Source organism: Homarus americanus, unplaced genomic scaffold, assembly GCF_018991925.1.
Source record: "Homarus americanus isolate GMGI-L3 unplaced genomic scaffold, GMGI_Hamer_2.0 scaffold13381, whole genome shotgun sequence".
Lineage (NCBI taxonomy): Eukaryota > Metazoa > Arthropoda > Malacostraca > Decapoda > Nephropidae > Homarus > Homarus americanus.
In genome coordinates, this window is record NW_024739802.1 from 84,096 (window position 1) to 107,069 (window position 22,974).

General features: G+C 35.6%; 1 protein-coding gene across 6 annotated transcripts in view; it reads left to right on the forward strand.

The window, feature by feature from the left end:
* LOC121874987 (large proline-rich protein BAG6-like) overlaps nt 1–22,974 on the forward strand; it is a 38,043-nt gene that overhangs the window by 11,023 nt on the left and 4,046 nt on the right. For 4 of the 6 annotated variants that reach the window (XM_042379337.1, XM_042379341.1, XM_042379339.1 and 1 more), the window contains exons 9-20: nt 220–389; nt 899–1,072; nt 1,256–1,715; nt 5,381–5,597; nt 9,831–9,857; nt 12,069–12,234; nt 15,526–15,579; nt 16,086–16,331; nt 17,258–17,419; nt 20,079–20,273; nt 22,395–22,494; nt 22,706–22,836. In XM_042379337.1, coding sequence (XP_042235271.1) covers nt 220–389; nt 899–1,072; nt 1,256–1,715; nt 5,381–5,597; nt 9,831–9,857; nt 12,069–12,234; nt 15,526–15,579; nt 16,086–16,331; nt 17,258–17,419; nt 20,079–20,273; nt 22,395–22,494; nt 22,706–22,836 — 2,102 coding nt within the window. The remainder of the gene's footprint in view (nt 1–219; nt 390–898; nt 1,073–1,255; nt 1,716–5,380; nt 5,598–9,830; nt 9,858–12,068; nt 12,235–15,525; nt 15,580–16,085; nt 16,332–17,257; nt 17,420–20,078; nt 20,274–22,394; nt 22,495–22,705; nt 22,837–22,974) is intronic. The other 2 variants (XM_042379343.1, XM_042379340.1) reach the window with 2 other exon arrangements.

Consider the following 22,974-nt stretch of genomic DNA (forward strand, 5'->3'; position numbering starts at 1 on the left):
TGGCTTATTGGAGTATTTGGAGTAGACATATTTGAATTAAAGAAAGATATTTACAATGGTGTGTATAAATATGGCATTCATGCTGGAGGCCTTGGATCAACATGCCTCTGTTGTCAGGAGGATGGCACCTTGTTCAACAGAAAGTAAACTTATTATCTATTTATTAACTGAAAAAGTGACTTTGAACAGTCTGTCTTTTCCCCCCACATTTATAAACAGATGGAGCAGGCAGTAGTGATGGAGGGCTTGGAAGTGTGCGTCTGGAACACCCCCGTTGTGCAGTTATGGTGGAAGTCTTGGACCAGTATAACCAAATACAACGTCGTCTTGAACCTTACATGGTTCGCTACCACCAAGCTATGGCTAATGATCCTGCTTATACTGATGGGGTATGCTTAATAAAATAATTTTATTTTTTAGAAACCTTTGTTTTCAAGGAGTGCTCATTTTTGACAATATTTTCTCCAATGAACATTTGGGGATAAGTTAAAATTTTATTTTGACAATGTTTAACCGATTTGTTTTTATTATTCACCTGGGAAGAAATATATGTATACAAATTGAGTGTTTAAACAGGATTACTTCATATTGTAAACTGTCTTAGGTAAGATGGTACGTACTGTTGTCACTTTGAAAATAGAGAACTTAGCCAACAGGTAAGTGATACTTCACCTTGAAGGCAACTAATGGAAACTGCAATTAATGGTTTCAAATAATTGGCATCTCCCTTGATATGGTAGTCAGAGTTGGGATTTGTATTATGGACAGTTAGGAAGGGTTGCTTTTGTGATAAAAATTTGTTGTACTGTAGTCTTAAAAATGTAAAGATTTTGTCTATGTTCATATAATTTGTAAATTAAGAAAAAGGGAAACCATTTAAAATTTTCTTATCCTTTAGGAGACAGCCTCATTGCAACAAGAACAATGGCTTTTGTGGCGTGTGTCAGAGGTACTACATTTTGTGTCACATGCCATGCATGCTATAAGTGATATTATGGTGGATTTGCGGCGTTCACCTCCCCGACAGTTAAGGGCCCGGCCAATTATAATTCAGCAGCCAGCACTCGTACAGGTATATTGGAAATTAGTTTTTATCTTTTAATCTGAATTTACACATTTACCATTAAAGATAATTGGTCAAATACATTAAATTATTATTATTTTTTTTTTTTTTACAAATTCAGTATACAAAGAGGAGTATGACATAGAATGCTTGAAAGTTCATTGCTGTCTAATGATGAATTAATTGTTATAGGCTCAGATCAACGTAACTACCAGTTCAGACCCATCAAGAACAACTGTAAATGTTCGGGGTGGCAGCCGTCCTAGCACTACCAGCTCCCCTTCTTCAACCACCACCTCTACACCCAGTACTACTTCAGCAAATATAGCCCCTGTTTCCACATCCTCCACCTCAACAACTTCGTCATCATCTACTCGATTTTTTACCATTCCGGGGCCAGGTGGATCTAGTATTACCCTCCCAGTCTCTACAGCCCCATCCACTACCTCTTCCACAAGTTCCACAAGCTCCTCTACAGCTTCTGCAAGTAATACAAGTCAACCCACTGCTGCCCAGGCTCGTAGTTTGGCCTCGTTATTAAATTTAGGGTCCATGCAAGGCTTTCCAATGGATGGTGGTGACCTCGTACTGATGGAAGTGGGACCTCATGGAATCACGATTGATTCTGTTTCTGCTGAAGGTGGTGGTTCAGGTATGTGTATTTTGTCATTTGTTTAAAGGCAATTATATACTAGTTTTGGTGAGGAAGTATTGATTAGCATGTCAGTGTGTTGCACTACTGGCTTGTTTGGCTCCAGGACTCGCAAAGTGGGATCCCATAACAATTCTGGTAAAATAGTGGGGTTGAAAACTGACTGAAATACCATTCTTGTAATTTCTTTACCATTCATTGTTTTTAAAGTACAGTATCTCATGCATTCAACAATTATATTAATGCAGTAGGATTATTAAATTTTTATTTTCATCAAGGAGATAGCCAGTGATGAATTGTAATTGCACCACCTTATCTGTGTATAAAGATGGAAATCAGCAGACATTAACACTTGCTAAACTGGCATGGCACCTGTGCCTTATCCCTAAGGTGATCCTGATATGGCAAACTGTTGCTTAGCTGCGAGCATAATTTACAAACGTCTTGCTTGTATACTGTGATTGTCAGTCATAATGGTTCTTTTTTATATCAATATTTACAAAGGCAATGATGAATAAATCATCGTTGGTTTGCGCGAGTGTTCAAACTTAAACTTTAACCCCAAGCTAGTCATTCACTTCTGGAAAACAACTGAAAGAAAAGCCAGATCAACATTTCAAAGGAAAAGAAGTAGTGTATTAGCAGAACTGCTTGCAGTTCAAGCCAAAACAGGTGATGGTGAGCTTGATGCTGCTCTTGAAGCTATGTTGACTGCTGATCAAGTGATCAACCCTTGGCTGCTAGTCCTTACGATGGTGTTTTTAAGAAAGATTATGAATCTGATAATTGTTATTTTCATTTCATTTTTATGTTGAAGATAATTACAGTATGGAAATGAAACTTGGAACAAATGTGTATATTATAGATGATGTTGCACGGTTTACCACATTTGGGTAGCTGTTACCTGGGGTGTCAAGGTCATATTATAATTTTTGTTAACAAAGACTAAACCATGCTATTTCTTCATTGAAGATATCATCATGAAACTTGAAACATTTGTGCATTATGATGTGAAAGTTTTCATTAAACATTTAGATAACATAACCTTGGGTGTCAAGGTCAATTAAATAATTATCTTAAGGTAGAATATTACCATGTTTGTTGATTTAGCCTGTCCTGGCCATATCTATCCTACTATATTCAATATTTTAAAATATTACATTGAATCTTTAAAACATACAGTATATGAAGTATCACAAGATGATGATGCACTCTAATTAAAGGTTGCTTGTTTGACACTTCTGGCTCTAATTCATTCAGTTTGGTACTTTTTTTTATTTTTATTGTTCTTAGGATTCTATCATTAATTTGATTATGTTCACTATTTTCTACAATTATCTTGATATATTTTATCTTTACATACTTGTAACCGTTTCATTGGATAAAATCAATGAAATTGGATTAAGGAGATATTACACTATGTTGGCATATGTCATTGTGGGTTGTGGTTTGCTTCATGTAAGTAAAGTTAAATGAGTATCTGGTATTGAAAGATATTGAAAATATATAATATGGCTGAGCACTTTGCTGGTATTGCACTGTACTACAGGTATTTCAAGTTTTATTTGTATAAGATTGTTTTAATATAAATTTATAATTTTACCACTTCCATACAACATTTGATATGCATAAAAGCTGAAATTAATGAGAAATCACATTGAATTTTAATGGAAACTCTTGTTAATTTTGGAGTCCTCGGATCACCGATTTTTGGTGGGGAAAATCTGACTAAATATGATGGTACTGCAGTCTTCTGAGGAATGAGGGGTAAGCATGTGATTTTTCCAAAAAATAATTTCCAATAAGACTTCTCTAAGGCGGATTATATGCGGGTTGAGGCTGTCTGTCTAACTTATCTAGAATACCGACTTGAGCATAACCTCCCTCTGGGTCCTTTCAACACCATTTGGCTGAAAAATCCCTTCTCACCCCAGAAATTTAAACTAGCAGTAGCTACACATTTACACTGCACTTAATTTTATTGCTGTACAGTAGATTTTTTTTTTTAGATTGCCCCAGAGGGGGCTAGTTTATTGGGCACCCCCTTACATCCTGTGCAAGGTGAAGCGCAGAAGCGTTTACAGTGCCCATCTGGGAAGCATGTGGATTTCATGCTTGCCTTTATGACTCCTGCATTAAGGGCGTAAAAGCCTGAAGGGTCATGGGTTTTGTCAGCAAGTTACATAATGTGACAGAATGAGGAGTGTGTGGGGGGAAAATTTCCCTGTGCAATTTATCTGTATGGCAAAGCGTGGCAGGTCCCTAATAATGTCAAGTGCCAAGCCATAGGCATTGACAATATTAGATGGACACCTTTTAGTGTGATTGTGATGGCGTGTAGATGAATCTTGAGGTGGAGGACGATGGGAGGCTGCTTACACTTACAGTACGTCCTGTATATTAACACAGTGGTCCCTCGGTTAACGAACACAATTCGTTCCAGAAGGTCGTTCGTTAACCAAAACCATTGTTTCACTGGGATTTTGGGTAATGGTTCCAACTCACAGAAAACTACATGCAAACTAAAAATAAATGCAGTAAAGTACACTTACTTTGAGGTGTGCATGTAGAAGGCTCCTGGTTGATGATGGTGGGAATTAGAATGGGGGTGGAGGAGAAGGGAGAAGAGAAGGCATTGGGGTGGAAGAGAAGTCACCCCATGCTGCCATTTCACCCATAACATTTTAGTTCACTTGGTATAATTCAAGATTATTTTCTTTAAATCAACACTGCACTGCATTATATATTGTCAATATGTAAAATAAACTTCAGAATGACCAATAATTGTACTGTAAAAACGTAAAAATATTGTTCAAGAGTCTCAAGCAAGAAGCTTCCTCCACTGAGCAGGGACACACCCTGACGCCATTTTGGGTGTATTGAGTGGCTGTTTGGCACGCTAAAAACTATTTCCCTGTACTTCAATTATGTTAAATAATTGTTAAAATGACTAAAAACTTTAATATAAGACTTGGAAAATTATTGAATAGTACAACCTTCTTGATATTTACTCAAATGGTAACGAATTTAAGCCCTAAAACCGATTACTGTATTGGCGGACTAATACTACAGCTGGTGGGCAGGCGAAAACATGTTGGGAAAAATTTGTAAGCAATTCGTTAACCGAAATTTTTTCGTAAACCGAAGTGAAGAATCTTATGGAAGGTAATTCGTTAACCGAGGGATCACTGTACATATATTTAATTATACTTTATATTTAGTTACACTTTTATTTGTGCACTTAAATCTATCTGATATCGTAAAAAGTACTCCGCTTCAGCCCAAACTCACAGAAAACGTTCATGGAGATCCCAGCATCAATTCTGTCGCACATCTTCTGTTTAAGTTCTGAGAAATAATCCTTTTCTCCCAGTGGTGTTATTTTGCCTTTTCTTACTATAGAGGGCATAATAATACACTGGGGAAGCACTAAATATGAAGGAAAGAGAGTGCGTAGCGGAACAACAGTGGCGACAAAAATGTGTTGGAACTGCTGCCTTACGTGATAGCTACCTCACGTGAATACCATGTGACCCCCTCCTAAGTCAGAACCTTGTCCAACTTATGGGGGAAAGTCCAACTCAGAGGGGTCTTACTTATAAGTTTTAGAACATTTTATTGAAGCTTTGTTTAGTTGTTTATCTTTTGACTTTTTTAAATTTCAGGAGGATCTGCTCCCCCACCAGAGCTCATCCAAAACATAGTTTCCTCCATTACAAACCAGCTAGGAGTCCGATTGGGTGGTCCCCTCACATCCTCCACTTCCTCGCCATCCTCCACAGCTGACACCTCCAGCTCATCCTCCACAACCACATCTTCATCATCTGGCTCGGGAGTTCAAAGTACAGGCCATGGACGAAACAGTCAAGCTGCTGGCAACAGGTATGTTCTTTTTAATAATTGTTATGCTTTTGAAATATTTAATTGAAATATGATAAGTTCAAGCTAATTAACAAGAACAGTGCTTGACAGGGGAAATATGTCTGCTGACAGGCATCTGTTCTTAATTTGGACATTTTAGTGTGACTGATTTTTATAATGCAAGAGTAAGTTTTTTGCTTTAGATTTTTACTGTTTAGTTTTATAATCATGACAATGTCTTATAATTTTTTTTTTTTTTTTGGTAAAGCCTTCCTCTTCCCATTTTAAAGTACCCCCTCCTTTCTCCATCTTAAATTTCTCCTCAATATATTCTTAGTTGTGTAGCAGTTTAAAGTACTAATTGTCTTGCTTTTACATGTGGTCCACACTGACGGTTCTCTCAAGAAAGAGTCCCCTGCCTGGCAAAGAGGATGCCATAAGGGTAGAAATTTATTTTTTATATATGCAAGTTGTCAGGGCCAGTACCACAGAGATAACAAGTGGTAGAATGTAAGCCTTGTAAGGAATCTACAATAAATACTTGAATTTGCAGACTCTCATACATCACACTGTCTTAATCATTTCTTTTCACTTTACCCTTGGGACAATTAGTGCTTATCCTCAGTCAACTTTGGAAGTAATTCCATTTGACATTTGTATCGGTGTTTCATGATTAATAATAGAGACATCGTATATTAAATAATGAATTGAATAAGTATTTTGTATTCATAGTGTCGTCAACTTAAATGTTGTACTATTTAAATTTTTAATTAGTTATGCTTTAACTAGGGAGGTAGCTTATGTTACAAAACATTACTGAGCTGATATTGAAATGGAGTTTCCTCATAATTCACCTGTCCTTCCTTAATACAAGGTTATTGTAAGAGCATTAACATAAATGAAAGAAACATGTATGAGCCAATTTTTTATGATAATATTTGGACACAAAATAAATAAAACCAGCACATGAATGGTTAGTGGGAATAGTGATGCTGTGTGGTACTGTACTGTATTGTGGAGTGTACTCCTGATATTTGATGCAGTGCTAACACCAGTAGACTATCTGTACTTGGTACATTTATTAACATTAACTCTTACCCTTTCAGAACCTTTTACTCTTCATCATGCTATATTCTTTGTCCAGATAGTTTAACAGCTGTATATACCATGGAAATTGAAGGTCTAGCACAGATATCACTAAAAGTATAATTTTTTTCTCCTAAAGTTGCTCTATCTTAAAAAAATCTGACATGGAACTAATGAGATAGTCATTGAGATGAAGGTATCCTGGTAATTGGATTCATTGTCAGTGTGTATGCATTATTTTTATTAAGTATGTTTAATGTATGAAGCATACTACAAATATTCAAATGTGGAAAGGAGTGAGGCTACAGAGCTGGTGTGAAAGAGGAAGGATGTGTGTGCATATTATGGATGAATAGTATGAACAAAACGTAGGATGTAAATTATTGAGTTCCAAATAATATTGGTGCTCTCTAGATTATGAATCGAGGAAAGATTAGTGTACTGTAAACTAATTACTGGGCCTCCTTTTAACTGGTTCATTAATTAATGGGATGGTATCATCCCAATAACTTGATACTGTATCAGGATTTGTATCCTGTTAGCTAGAAAATTCTGTACTGTATTATTATTTCTCATGCGATATCTGCAGTAGAGTCTGGGATGCAGCTCCCATCTGCAGGCTGTGATTGCAGTGTGTTTTATTACTAATGGTTTGTTAATATTGAAGGTAAAATTAAAAATGGGATTCTACTTATAAACTGGCAAAGAAGTGTTTTTACATCAAAAGATTTAGCTATTGGACAGCACCCCAGTAACACCTACCCCTTGGGCTAGGGTGCCGCTGGCCGTACCCCTCACATGGGGTAAATCGAGAAAAATCAACTTTTCGAAAAATAATTTTTGACCTCTTTAAATGATAAAACAATAAAAAAGAAGTAAGAAAAACTATATATCGACCATCTAGATACTTCCCTAAGGCTGCAGTGGCGAGGGAGATAAGGGGACAGCTTGTTATGACGGCGAGCGCTCGTGGTCACTTATGCACCTAGCGGCCATTTTCTGCTTGCATTTGTGTCCGGGATGGCCAGTAATGCGTATATTTACTGATCATAATACTTCTTTCCTGTAAATAATTAATTTAGAATTTATTTTATTTGCATTATTTTTCATAAAAAGTACTCGGCGACACACGCAATCTGTCGCCAGGTTGAGGGACGACTCTCCATGGCGACAGGCTAATGCGTACTAACCGCACTGAGCCCACCCATGTGGCGTGGCCATCAAATAGTCATGCTGGAACCTGATAACCCGTGCTGGGCCAAACAATGGCACGAAAAGGCGCTCGTTCCAGAACGTCAACCGGGGCGTAGGGGTTAATTAGAAGGTTTCCTGTAGTCGATTTATTTATAACCTAAAGTGACTGCTTAGTCTGTTTTGGAAAGAATGGGAAAATATTGTTTGGAAAAATGAACATCTAGGAGAAATTGTTTTTTTTGTGCAGGTGGTTTAGAGAGAGTAGAATATTATGTACTGAAATTTGGGTACTGGCAGGGCCGTCCCTAGGAGGGTGTGGGGCCCAGGGCGGTCGCCCCTGTTCACCCCCCCCTAAAGGACGGGCCTAGGTACTGGTAGTGTATGCTGATGGAATGAAAACCTTGTGTAGTAACCTACTGTATGTATGTGTGTCAATAATGCCTTGGCACAAGTTTATCTATTACTACCTGACATTGATTTAGGGAAAATATATTGAGAAATGTATGGCTCTTTGTCAAAGCACTTGAAAAAATGGCCTTGCAAGCCATAGTTAAATAGAAGAAATTTAAGTATGGAATGTGCATGATAAACTTATTGAGCCTTATGTACGAGTGTGTAGCTGAAGTCTTGCAAAATGCTAATATGAGGAATGAGAATTGCTGGGATGAATAAGTTCTTTTTTGTTGGCATAAGAATTAAAGATGTCTACTGTATAGTGAAGATTGAAGTCATGAGAAATGAATAGGATGAAGGAATCAATAGAAAGACATATGGAGGGAAATGTATATAGAGATTATCAGGAGATTTTAAGTGTTTGATGAATGATTGGTTTAGGCCTTGTTGTGGCCGGAGTGCACCATAGTAGAACACGTGGGTTAAAAAGATTGAATTGGGTGTAGATGGTACTAGAGTTGGTTGTAGTTTTGAGCTGATTTGTCAAAACCCAGGGATGATTTAATGTAGATATCAGAGGAGTAAAGAAAGATCATATAATGGAGGAAAGTTTATGGTACTGAAAATGTTGGTGATAATATAACAGTGAAAAAGGGAATACTTGTGAAGTACTCCAGCAGTGTGGTAATCATGCTTGAGGATGAATTGGTGTAAATACTGCATTTTTTGTGATAGTACCTGCTTTACCCTCGTTTAGTTGGCTAAATGAGTTGATCGATAAAAGTTCAATATTTTGTAAAACCGTATCAGAACACTTAGGGCCATCATATCTTGGTTGACACGAAGATTAATGGAGTTAGAAAACACTGTTCTTGATATTCAGTAATTCTTGATGTTTTAATTTTTTCTGTGTTTCAAGAAGAAAATAGAGAGGGATCTACTGTACTGTGTTGGTAGAAGGAAAGTGGAGTATTGCTGATAATTGTTACTTGAATGTAACTAATAAATTAATGATGTCCCAAGTGTGTATAAAAGAGCATTTGTGACCAGCCATTAAGGACATGCTTTATATAACTTCAACCATTATTGGCATAATACATTCTTGAAATTGCGATAGCTTACAATACATGACATAAAGTTATCATAGTGAGTGGAAGTATTGATTCTGTTAGCAGCAAAAAATAAAGTGGTGGATGGTTGATCACGTGTATATATGTACTGTACAGTATATATACTATACGTATATGACATGGGACTTATCTATTCATTTCTGGCTCTCATGGTCACAAGTTTTTTATTTATTTATTTTATTTTAATATTTTAAATCATTAACAAAAATTTTAAATACATGCAAATTATCTTGGTGTCACTCCATGAAAATCTTTTGCAAAATTGTTTTCCACTACACTGTTTAAATGGAAACTTTTTAACTTGGGAACAAATGTTTTTTTTTTTCCTCATCCATGTTTCCAGGAGGCTCAGTAGTAGATGGCTGCCATGTTATAAGTGATAAACCATTCATCTGGTCGAGTCCTCATCTAAACGCACTCTTCGTACTTTTTTTTCTGATTTTCATGCTAGCTCACAGTCTGCAAATCTTGGCTTCTGGTAAGCATGGCTGCAGACATTTTGCTTTGGCAGTGAGGGACTTTGAACGTATATTGTTTATCTTGGTCTTATGAATGTATTGAAAGCACGCATATTTTTTTTTTGTCGATCATATGAAGAAAGAACACACAGGTGACTAATACTTGATATTGAAACTATTACATGCAAATGTTTTTCTAGATTGCTAGTAATGATTTGAAAATTACTTATGGATATGGAATCTTATCTGTAAGGTTCTGTAGAACCATCCGCATGTTAGCTACACAAAAGTTGATGACACACATACAGTACATATGTAAGATGTATGAAAGGTAGTTCATTGGATGGTGTCAGTCATTCATGGAAGTACTACATAAGGAGAAGTGTGTTCTCATGAAAAGATTTTATCCTCATTAACTTGAACCTTCAAGGAGAGCTTTTTTCTTGCTATCATTCATCTAGTGTGTTCCTCTATTTTAACTTTTGTCTTCACTCCAATTCTTACTCTTTCTTACATTTGTGCATACTTGCTGGGGCATTTCTTTTTATTTAGTGTAAGCAAGTGGAGACTGCTTTACTGATTTCATAGGCAAATCAGCATACTGTATATAGTACTTCAATAATAATTTGCATTGGCATTAGTTCCTAGAAAAGGGTAGCGAAATGGTCTCTAGCTTATATTAAATGTTGTAGGCAGAGCATTTATGTACGTACCACTTTCTTGATGAGGGAGAAACAAAAGTAAATTGTTACATAAATTTACTCCAGTACAGTGCCATACATTCTCTGGGTACACCAGTTCCTTGTTAATCCATGGTAATGTTGACCCACCTTGATGCCAAATGATCAGAAAATTATATTTCCTGGAAGATGTCCAGTGTCAAAATTTATAATGTTTTTACTTAATTTTTAAACTGTTTTAAAATTAATTAAGCGGGAAACCTGGGGCATTAAAACCTAACATTTTTGGAAGATGATATTGCAATATGGCTGATTTTTTGCACATATTTTTGAAGTGAATACACCAACTCCTGCACCATGTTTCTGCTTTATAAACAGCCTCAGGTAATATATCTCTAATTTGATACACATGAAACTAAGCTGGAGCTAGAGTGGCTTGTATGGGTAATGTTGCATTGTATTTAAATTTTGCAAGAGCTGAGCAAACACGTAAAGGAGTAAAGGCTACAAGTTTATCTTTATAACTAATTTATGGCTTTTATTGCTTCACTTTTACTTAATCCTTATGTGCCATTTGGTGTGGGAAAATCTGGGTCATTTAACATGAATTATCATGATCCTTACCCAAATTTTTTGTACACATCATTTTCCATAAATATGAGAGGTGGAAGTTATGGTCTGAGATTTTATTGTATTGTAGCACATTTGGGATAGTTACAGTTCATTGCACTTTGTGACTCCGGTAACTTAACCTTAACTAGACTTGAACTAGTGCTTCTGTATTTTATTGAGAAAATCTCAGATGGACATAAGGAAATTTTTAAATGACCTGAGTTTACAGAATTTTTGAGATATAGGTAAACTAACTACAGTAGTCTTACTCTTGTTTCTCCTTCTTTCCTCATTACCAGAACCACATGGGAAATCTTTTATTTAGGTATTATAAGACGATGAATTTTGAATAGCTGTACAGTAAAAATTCTTAATACTGGATACTCCAAATAAAGGACTTTTATTTGGTCTGATATTTGTATAGAGTTTTAGCAGACAAGACAGGTTGAGAGAGTATTTTGTGTGCTGCATCGCCTCCACCCTTGCACGTATTGTTGACATATTTCTGGTTGCTTGGGAAGGAATTCAAAAGCGGATTGACCACTTTTCTTCAGTTTACCTGGTATTTTTATTTTATATGTAATTCCCTGATATACAGAATATTGTCAATTTGTAACAAATTCCTGCTCTTTTAGATTTTTTTGTAGTCCAGGAATGTTACTTTGAATTACCTTACCAAGGGGTGCCAAAAAACCCTCGGCAGCGTGTCCAACAGCAGACAGGACTCTGCTCGCACTAATCTGGTATTCAGAGTTTTTACTATATCAGTATTTTGTCAATATTCCACCTTTTCAACACCTTTGTAAACCCTTTTCAAATTTATCTTTTAAACCTTACAGTACAGATTGTTAATTTCACTAAAGCACTTCAACACTTAGTCATAGTTTTTGCAACCTGAGGAAGAGAATTTTAATTACAAGGTATTGTTCATACCCACAGTGGCACCAACACAACCAATGTGACTCAAACCCGAGTGACACACCGACCTCATGTGCACGTGACGCCTCTTAATTTGCCAGGAATGGGGATGAACCAGTTTGACCCATTCCTGCCATGTCAAAGTCACCATATTCGGCCAGCTACGAGGAGGAGACACCGGGCACAGGTAGGGCTTACTTTATTGTATCCTTGCTGTCTAGTTTTAAGTGTATTGTCAAGAGTTTACACACCAAAGTAAAATGTGAAATCACTTAATGTAAATTTTTGTTAGATATGTATAGTGAGGGTTATTCAAAATGTAAACAAAAATAAAAATAAATAAAAATACAGTACAGTTGGCTCCAAGTTATTCTAATTCACGAGGTGGAAAAGAACATATAGTAGATCTTGTCCAGTCCATGGGTTTTCAATTTGCCACTCCTACCCCATTGAATTGTGTTCCAAATTATGCATGATCTGTTTAAATACACTTCCTTTGCTCTATGATACTGGAAAATACCTAATAATGCTTTATAAAATAATTTGACTGGGAAATTGTAATATCAATATATTGCAGATTTTTTGCACTTCATGTACAGTGACCCCTCGGTTAACGAACTCAATCCGTTCCAGAAGGTCGTTCGTTAACCGAAAAGTTCGTTAACCGAAACCATTGTTTCAATGGGTTTTTGGGTAATTGGTTCCAGCTCACCGAAAATGTTCTAAATTCAACAAAAAAGGTAGAAAAGTTCACTTACTTTGAGGTGTGTATGTAGAAGGCTCCTGGATGATGATGATGATGATGATGATGATGATGATGGGATTTAGAATGGGGGTGGAGGAGAAGGAAGAAGAGAAGGCATTGGGATGGAAGAGAAGTCACCCCATGGTGCCATTTCACCCATTAAATTTTAGCTCTCTTGGTGTAATTCAAGATTATTTTCTTTAAATCAACACTGCACTGCATTATATATTGTCAATATGTAAAATATATTTCAAAATGACCAATAATTTGCTTGGAAACACAGAAAAAAAGCGTTTAGTTGAAGAGAGAGTCAAGCAAGATGTTACCTCCAGTGAAAACAGAGAGAGACTAACACCTGTTTGCTGTGTTAAGAGGCTGGATGCCACTCATTAAACTAGTCACTTTACCTTCAATTATGTTTAATAATTGTTAAAATGACTAAAAAATTGAATATTAAACTTTTAAAATTATTGAATAGTATAAACTTCTTGATATTTACTAAAATAGTAAGGAATTTAAGCCCTAGAACCGATTAACGTATTGGCGGACTGATACTAAAGCTGGTTGCCCGGTCAGTGCAAGCGAAAACAAGTTGAGGTCGGTTCGTAAGAAATTCGTTAACCGAATTTTTGTTCGTTAACCGAATTGAAGATCCTTATGGAAGGCAGTTCCTTTGACCGAAATTTCGTTAACCGAGGCGTTTGTTAAACGAGGGGTCACTGTAGATGGTATACTGTATTGTATATTGCATAAACTATACTTGTAATGTTTTTTAAAAGTTGAAAAAAATCTGCTATTTATTGCATTGTTAAATTTAAACACCCAATCCTAACAAGTATAATTTTTTCAGAAATGTTCATTCAATCATATTTACACCTTTTCTTAATTTCTCTACTTGTTACACATTATCCAATAAAGAGAAACAATAATGATATAAAAGTAAAAAGGTTGAAAATATTACTCAAGATGGGTTTTGTGGTTGGAAGCGATGAACTGATTACACAGATGCCACCCCCATGCCCCTCACTATGCCACACTGACATGGTGATTGATAGTTGTTGACTCACTCTGATCCTGATTGGATTTACTTTTTTTTTCACTTTCACTTGTGTAAATATGATTTTTTTTTCAATAAATGAATCTTCTGAAGGAGATCTCCCTCTTTCTTTTCAAGTGAGAGGGTGAAGCTATCTTTGGGTGCTGTACTGTATGTCTATCTCTTTTCTAACTTCTTCTTTCATCACTTCTTCATTCTTTGGGAGTGTCAAGAAGAGGAAAGAAAGATGAGAGGGGGTTTCAGAGGGGGAGGGGGTGAATGTGTTTGATGAAGTGTCAATACCTTTATATCAGGTTGACTATATCTCTTCTAATGTGTCAATTGAAACTAAAAAAATTAGTGGAATAGAAGTGAAAAATTGGGTAGTATTTTGGGAACCAGAACTTAACCTTTAGTTCTCACAAGTGCCATTGATTTACAATTAATGACATTTATAGTATGCAGGGTGTTGGAATATTGCTCCACAGTTTAGGTAGAACAGTTTTCCTAAATTTTATGTAAAATTGTTTCCATGATACTATACAGTACATAACCATTGAGCACTGTACAGTATATTTTTTCAAGGTTTGGAATTCGTGAAAGTCATTGCAGTACAGTACTTGCTACCTTAAGAACACAGACTGATTTTTTCCAATAATTGATGCCTAGAAGTCAAAGTAATCACTTTTAAGTAAAATCTGGTATCATCAAATCCCCTTGGTTGACTGAACTCATTAGGTGACATTGATGCACATAAAATGTTTTATCAGAATTTTCTGCTAAGACATATAATATTGTCTTATGTGCCAAAATTTTTAACACGTGTTCCTTTTCACTGAAAGAACTAGAATAACTGTATAGTATTATTCAACATGACTGTTATCATTGAGAAATTAATTAACTAAATAATTAGAAAAATGCTTGCTGAAAGTTACTCTAGTAATAAAGTATTTTCTGGCTAAATATGTTAAGTTTGTGCTTTGTGCAGATTTTTTCATATCACTGCTTTTATTTTATTTTGCTGGCCTATTTCATCCATCTATTTTATGCTTGGGTTATCACAATTTCTTGAACTTCTTGAGTCTTTCCACATTTTGATAATTTTTTAATGCTACCTGAGAGAAATCAAAACATGACAAATGGTAAAGTAAGAGATGAGTTTGTTTGGTGGTAGAGCATGGTTGAGTGGATTACATATTAGTAATAAAAAATATTGAAAGTTGCATGTATTATAGTTCAATGGATTTGAAAAAGCAATTGAGCAAAGATATAAAGTGTGTACTTGGGAGAAAAATATTGAAAGTACAGTAGTGAAAATTTAGTTCATTATGCAAGCCCTCTACCGTATAGCTATAGTGTATACGTATATACAATAATCTTGGGCTAATGTTTGGAGTTAGGAATGAAAGTACCTCAAGTGTAGAAATCAAATCCTTAATAAGCTCTTACTAGGAATAATGATAAGATTTAAAGGTGCAAGACAGATTTTGTTGCCGACAAGTGGGAGTGAAATGTGAGGAAAATAATCTGGATAGTTGTGGCCTAAAGTGATAAGCAAATGTAAAATGGAATGAGTCATGTAAGTGGAAAATTAGGAAACTCAAATGTGGCATATTGGAAAATTTAGTGAACTATAGGTACTCGGTGTTCGTTCAATTACTCGATCGCTAAGCCTCCTCGGCATCTCTTCTCACCAGACCCAAGCTGGAGGCGGTTCGGGTCAGCACAGAAGGTCAGCAGCAAGCACACGGGTATGTCAGTTCTACAGAAAGTGGAAGTCATATTTTCCTCTCTTGATATGTTATGATATAAAGTAATATTTCTAAATATGATTATTTACTAAGCCAGAAATCAGCAGAATGTTGTGCCTGAAATCGAGTCCAAAAGTCCACACAGAGTGATTGGTGTGATGGTGTGGATCAGCTTTTGGTATGTGAAGCTTGGTGGTGGATGGTATTCCTCATTTATTTATTTATTTATTAATATATATTTTTTTTAACTTATAGCTGAATGCTTTTGTTTTTTCTTAAAGTATCATACCTGTACTTTTTTTTTTAACATTTATAGTTATAAGTAATAATTAAAATTTTCTAGTGTTGTGCAGTATTCCTCTAGTACAGTATTAAGACCATTCATTTACAGGTGGCCCACATCATAAGCAAAGATGCAGCTTTGAATCATTGTGTCCTATGTTTTCATCTATATATTTTTATATTCTGTTAAGTTTCTTATACAGTAATTGATTTTACATTCACAGCCAGGAGAAATTTCTTCAGAGTCTGCTCAGGCTCGTCCTCAAGTTGGAGTCTCGCCTACAGCATCTTCTGGCAATCCGCTTGCTCTTTTTGCAAATTTGATGGCTGAGGCATTTAGTGGTAGACAAAGGTCTGGAGCACAACAGCAAGAAGAGCAACAGCCGGAACAACCACAGCAGTCACAGCAGCAAGCTGCAGATGGCAGTGAGCCACAGATCAGTGATCAGATGTTTGCTCAGTTAGTACAGGTTAGTTGATAGTTTCATTTTACTCACATATTATATTTCATTCCTTTTTATGTGAAAGTTATTGAGAACCTATAATGCCTAGTATAAGGATATTACAGGCAGTACAGGTATCCCTCGTTTAGTGTTAATTGGGTTGCCGTACTGACACTAATCGTCTTGGGTTATCATCTGTTATAAATCCAGCTTTTATATTTACAATAATTCTTTTATTGATTAATTGAAAATAATAATACTGTAATGTGTTGAAGTATGCATTAACATATTTTTAATTCTGGAGTTGGGCTAGGTAGAATTTAGCCTGCTGGAGACTGCAATGGGGATTCATTCACCTGCAGGAGACTGCATCTTCATGTATAAGACACACTGATTTTTGTTAGCTTTATTTAAGATAGAAAAGTGCATCTTATACAGGTATGCTGTAAAATACAAAAGAAAATACATTGTCATTGGAGTCTATAATCTTTATTTACCAGATGATCAGCAGGATTAATGCACCCAAAGAAGGGGAAACAGAGTCCAGCTGCCTTGTGGAGACAAAATTATATAATTTAGGTGTTTGTGTAAGGAAAAGACGGACTGCAAAAGACTATTCACAATTGGGTCTAGGTTGAGAAAGTGATATGGATCATTGTCACTACATAGGGCCATTACTATGTAAGCAATTAGTTAACAGATGATATACCAAGGGCTTCGGCTCATGAAACTTAACAGTTTTAAAGTTATCAAATACAGTTTCAAGTCAATTTGACTAATGTGGAGCCGGATGCAATTTGATTAGAACAGAGTAATGGGGGTTCTTGGCAGACTTCCATCGTTTACAGTCTGGCAAGGCAACCCACAAAGTATAACATTACACATTTTTTATTTGTTGTCATCTGACAGTTTTTTATTTCCATTGAAGATGATAATCACAATTCTCTTTTCAGGGTGTTATGTCTCAAGTATCTGGTTCGTTAAATTCAGAAAGTGGAAACAGTAATAGTCAGCAGTCTGGTTCTTCACTTCATGAATTTCTACAGCCATTTGATGGTGGCATGTTCAGTGAAGGAGAAGAGGACTCCCTCTTTTATCAACTTTTTAACACTGTAGTAAGTTTGGAGACCTATGGGAGATGGTTGTAGAACTTATAGTAATTAGTACTAATAAGCTTCTGAGTTAGTGTAGATGAGAAAACAAAAATAAAATCTTTGACTTTATACATTTATTAGATGTTCTATTAATTGGCTTTTTACAATTTAACCTTTTTTCCTTGAAAAAGATATCTCCAGAATTTTATGGATTATAGGCAAAGCAAATATTCTGGTATATTTGGTCGAGTTGTATCCAGGATGCCCATTATCGTTTGGTTACAGCAACTAGGCTATCATATAATGGTAGCTGTCTATTCACCACATATTTAGACTTCATACCGATAAGAGAAAGTCCTTCCAAAGGAAATTTGTTTTCTGTAACCCATTCAATGCAGCTGGTGTCAATTTCATTTGTCCTCAGTGCAGCAGTTTGACATAGTAGGTTTAAATTTATGGCACATCATATATGCCTGACTATTCCTCTGCTTTGCCCATTATGAAAAAATGTATCAATCTAACCATGGATGAAAATAGATCTGTTTGTAAAGAGCATCAGCATGGACATGTCAATTAGTTCTTTCAGCGAGTACATGTACTTCAGTTTAGTTCCGCTGGGTTGGTTAAGCTATCAGCACTACACATTGTGTGAAGGTTGGATGTATGGAAACTTTTTTCTCCAATGATGGGCTTTTGTTTAAATGGCTGCTTTAACTCAGACTTCACTAAGGTAGACTCAATGTGTTGACAGTTTTGTAGGCGAAATGGACACCAGGAAATGTACCATGTCAGTTTCTCTGCTTACTCTGACGACCTGAATTCATTGGTCAGGTGGGTGAGATGATGTCTTATTGGATGCATTGTTTCAGAGGGTTTCATAGACTACATATTAGTTCAGTGTGTGAGATATGTCAAAAGATAATTAAAGCTGAAAATGACTTGTAAAGAGTTGCTGCTGTAGTAAAGTAGAGCCATTTAGTGTCATTACATTCTCAACTTTACCCAATGAATCAACTACTCAGTGCACATATTGCTTAACAATTATTATAAATCCTGTTACCCACCTTGGCAAGATCATGCATGCAGCCTGTTCTGCAAAATTAGGGAGTACACACTACACCAAGCTTGTTTTTTTACTTCACATAGCTAATCTTTCTTCTACTGGAGTTACTTTTAAGGTCACCTTTGTGAAACTTCTTTGTCATGGTTCTCAGCTCTATTACAATATTTTGTATTTATTTTTTAAATTTTGATCCTTATTGTCAAGTGTGGCATCCAATAACCCTGAAACTACAAAAATCCTATACTCTATTCACATTAATTTTTTGCAATGCTTGGTATTGTTTTTTTAAGATTACTCTTCTTTATGTGTGCTTGCCTAGTGTCCATATTTAATGAATGCCTGCACTTGCATACCTACTTTGTGTGCAACCAAATTTCAATATGTTGACAGACTTTGATGAACTTAATGAGAGGTGTTTGAATGATGGTTTGGGGGAATACTAATAATTTGATGAAGGTTGATCACAGCACAATGTCAGAAGTTTTGATTTTTGACAAAGTACAGTATTAAAAATGGTGGCCAGTTTTCATTGTTGGGTGTAGGCCAAGAAAATTTTTGAAATTAGGATTGATAAGAATATAATAAATATAAAGGTTGCACCTTAAAGGTCACTTTGTAGCCTTCACCACATTGAATAATTTCTTTTGTGGTTGTCCAAGTTATTTGAAAAATCTATCGATTTGAGTTGGAGATTTGGTTCACTTTTGCACTTAGAAATAGAGAAACGGAGTACAATATTTTCTTTCCCATCACTGAAAGAAAAATTCAGCTTTGCTTGTATTATTTGCTTATTGTTTTGATCCTTCCAGCCATCTTGTACATTTTTATATGTCCTATCATCACTCATGATAGTTCCAGTCCTTAATTTGAGATGGGTTATTGTTTAGTATCATGGACTTATTGTACTTGTACTTTGATGGAGGCATGTAATACTGTACTGGAAGAACATGTCAGTTTTCATGGTTTGGAGGATTGCTTCCTTTGGTACTTTTGCATAAACTGGGTAAAGTACACATTGTAGCCATTATTAAAAGAATACCAAGATGGTAGCAGATTTAGTTATGCATCACTTAGCATTGGGGGCCTGATCTTGGACTCGGTCATTACGATGTGCCCAAAGGAACAGTCACTGCAGATATCTGAAGCGACTCTCAAATAGGAAGTATGCAAAGTGGAGTTATGTTTATTGTAATAAGAGAAATTGAGTTAACAAATCTATAGAGTATAAGATGAAAGAAACTGTTAACTAACTGTATTTGTAACTAAAGGGAATAAAACTATGGTGTGAAAAACGATGGTCATAGGTAAAGGCTGAAGTTTAGAAAATGAGATGATCGTGTATGTTTGGTATGCATGAAGAGAGAACTAGCATGTATATATGCATGATGCTTAAAATGTTTGAAAACAAAAAGAAATTAGACATCTTGCTCAAGGTGGGAATAGTTCAGAGGATGCTTTGTCTTAGTTCTGTGTATTGTCTATTTCAGTCATTTCTCAACCCATTTTCCATTTAACCATTTGAGTGGTTGCATTTCATATTGAGCTTTCTCATATTGACATATCCAAAGTTCCAAACACATGAATTATCAACAGTGAAAGGTTTTTATTTTTTATTAGGCTCTCTCATTGTCCATTGGGGACCTTGTTCAACTTTTCTTTGGACGTGCAACAACTGTGAATCAACTGCGTGCTCCTTTGCAACGATTTGTGAGGGAGAGAGCTCTTCAAGGAAGTCAGCCCACTGAGGAGAATCTCGACCGTGCCATTGATAATGTTATTCGTGATCTTCATCCTCATCTTGTTCTTACTGCAGTAAGTTGTTGGTGTACTTCCAGAATTTTCATATCATATTTTCTCCATTTATTTTTTTTATTTATTTTTGTTAAATTTATGTAAAATATCACATTAGCTTTACAATGAGTAGTGGATAACATGGTGTAGAGCACATGCCTATGTCATAGATTGCCCAAGATGTTGTCTTAATAGGTAAGTGACTTTTTATCACTCCAGCACCAGTTGACCTTGGAAATGGATACAGTCGGTTCTCCTATAATTCGTGTTTTCATAAGGCGAATTAGTTACAGCATAACATGGCAAATGTATTGGGAACACATTTTTTACAACGAGGATGCAAATTGGGTATAATGCGATTGGCTCAGCCATGTCAATGTTGTTATTATTATCCACTCTTGTATCTGTATTATTCTGCTTAAATAAACTGTTTCAATATCTGTAGGAATAAGCAGTTTTGCGGTTGCCTCCGCGTAGTCTCTCTCTACGTGGAATGCTGGTAGATGCTTCTAGGTGCTGCCTATGGTAGAAACTAATTAATGACAAATCCATTTGGTAATGAATGAAAATGATTTGGTATTAACCCTGAATAAATTCACAGTTAACATGTATGAACTTAAGGGGTGAACTTGGAGGTTTGGCAGAGATGATTTCACTGCCCAGTATATTTTGAATTATTACTGACTCATTGTAAACAATTTTATCTACACTTCAGTTATATAACGGTGAGGATTGTTTTTTTCCATAATACAATTATTTTTTTTACTGTACTGTATGCTAAAAAATTTGGTATTGAAACACTTGATTTGGTAATGAATCTCGGTGACACTTGCCAGATGCTTCTGGTGTTATTGTACAGGGGTACCTAGTGACAGCACTAGGACCCTGCTTCCTTTATCAAGGAATAAATATTGAAATTTAATTTATATGAATTTTGAGGGATTTGATAATGACAAGAAAATCAGACTTGCCAGCCTTGGTAACGTTTTCCACCTGCCTTGGCCATTGTTCAGCCTGTGTATATATCACACACGTTATTGTGAACTGTTTGACTATATATTATTTGTCTCCTAAACAATTTCATAAGTGTATTTACATTTCTTATGGTTAGAAATGTTTTGATTTAAAGAGGTTTTATCATTAAAACTGTTAAATGAGTCGCACTCCATTAATTTCATAATTTTTACTCTTCATGGCAACATTTTGTATTGCTCAACAATATAGATTAACATGCAATAATAGAAAATTTTCCCCTTTTATGTGTTTTAATTTATTAATGAAAGATATCAAACTAAAAAGAAGTTATTATGAAAGAACACAAAAACTAAAAATAATAGGAACTTGTAAAAAAAAGTTGTCAGTCATGTTCTCGAACCCACTACCCCTTAATTCCCATTGAATTAAGTTACTAAAACACAGTATTTCTATAACACGATGTTCTACAGGAATGCACCTACAGTGTTATAGGAGAACTGACTACTGTATTAGTTTTTGGTTTCAGGCCAGATGGGATGCAGTACAATATTATTAGGATCAAATTTGATCTGATCTAACTATTAAAATTGGTTTCCATTAAAACTTCATCCCATTAGTACTGGCCTTCAGTCTTATTTGTTTGGGTTAGTAAGTTTATTCAGATCACAGCTAATTTTAATAAATGCTATGCTTTAGGTCATAACCATACAGGGGTATAGCGAGTCATGTTAGCATTGCATAATTTGATTAGGTGGATTTTATACACTGCACAGAGATTATTTGTTTTTCATGTAATAATATACTGGTTTAGTCTTCATTACTCTCAGTTTATGGAACTTTTAAAAATTTCAGAATGCAGCCTTCTATATTTGTTACCTCCCGAGTGTACACTAGCATGAACAGGATTATTCTATCTTTTCATTTTGAGTTTTGTCATCAAAAATAGGCTCCATCAACAGGAGGAACTCACAGATCATGTTGACTCTTATATTAAAGAGATGTCCAAATAACAATTGATTCTGGCTTCCTGCACCTTGTGAGAAAGGCTTTGACTTTACTGTACAGGTATAGTTACCTTATCACTGTCCAGTTAGACCCATAACTTATCAGAGTGGAGTAGATTTATCCAGGATTTTCTTTATTAAAGCAAGCATTGTATCTTTACAGGGAGATGCACATGTGCATGAAGGTATTGATTATGTCAACACAGTGCACAATTTTATCCGACATCGGCTACATGATATATTCAACTTGGTATTAAATCATAGTAAGTGGTATTTCATTGTTTTCCTTGTGTGTGCATGTCTACTGTTGAATTTTACACTAACTGGACATCATGTAACCAGAAGTTGCCACTAACCAGACTTCACTATAATGTCATACAGTACCTAATTTGAAATTATACTAATTATGTATTTGTGGCTGTTAATATATAGTTTCTTTTGGTGTTACTTGTAATTTTTTTTATTTTTCAATAGCGGATGCAGAAACCTTTGGGCCATCACTGGTGTCATTAGTTCGTCGGGCACTAGGGGAATTTATAGCTCTTTCACTCCACTGTTTTACGGATGGTGCCCAGGGTCTGGAGCGAGTACTTCAAGAAAGAGTTGTAAGTTTCTCTTTTTGGTGAAGCCTGAGATGTCTCAGGATCATGTGTTTGTACCTTAGAAATTAATACATAAAAGAAAGTACCAGTAATGCAAGAGTAAAAGTTATTTGTTATTTTTTGAGCCCGGGGTTTCCTCTC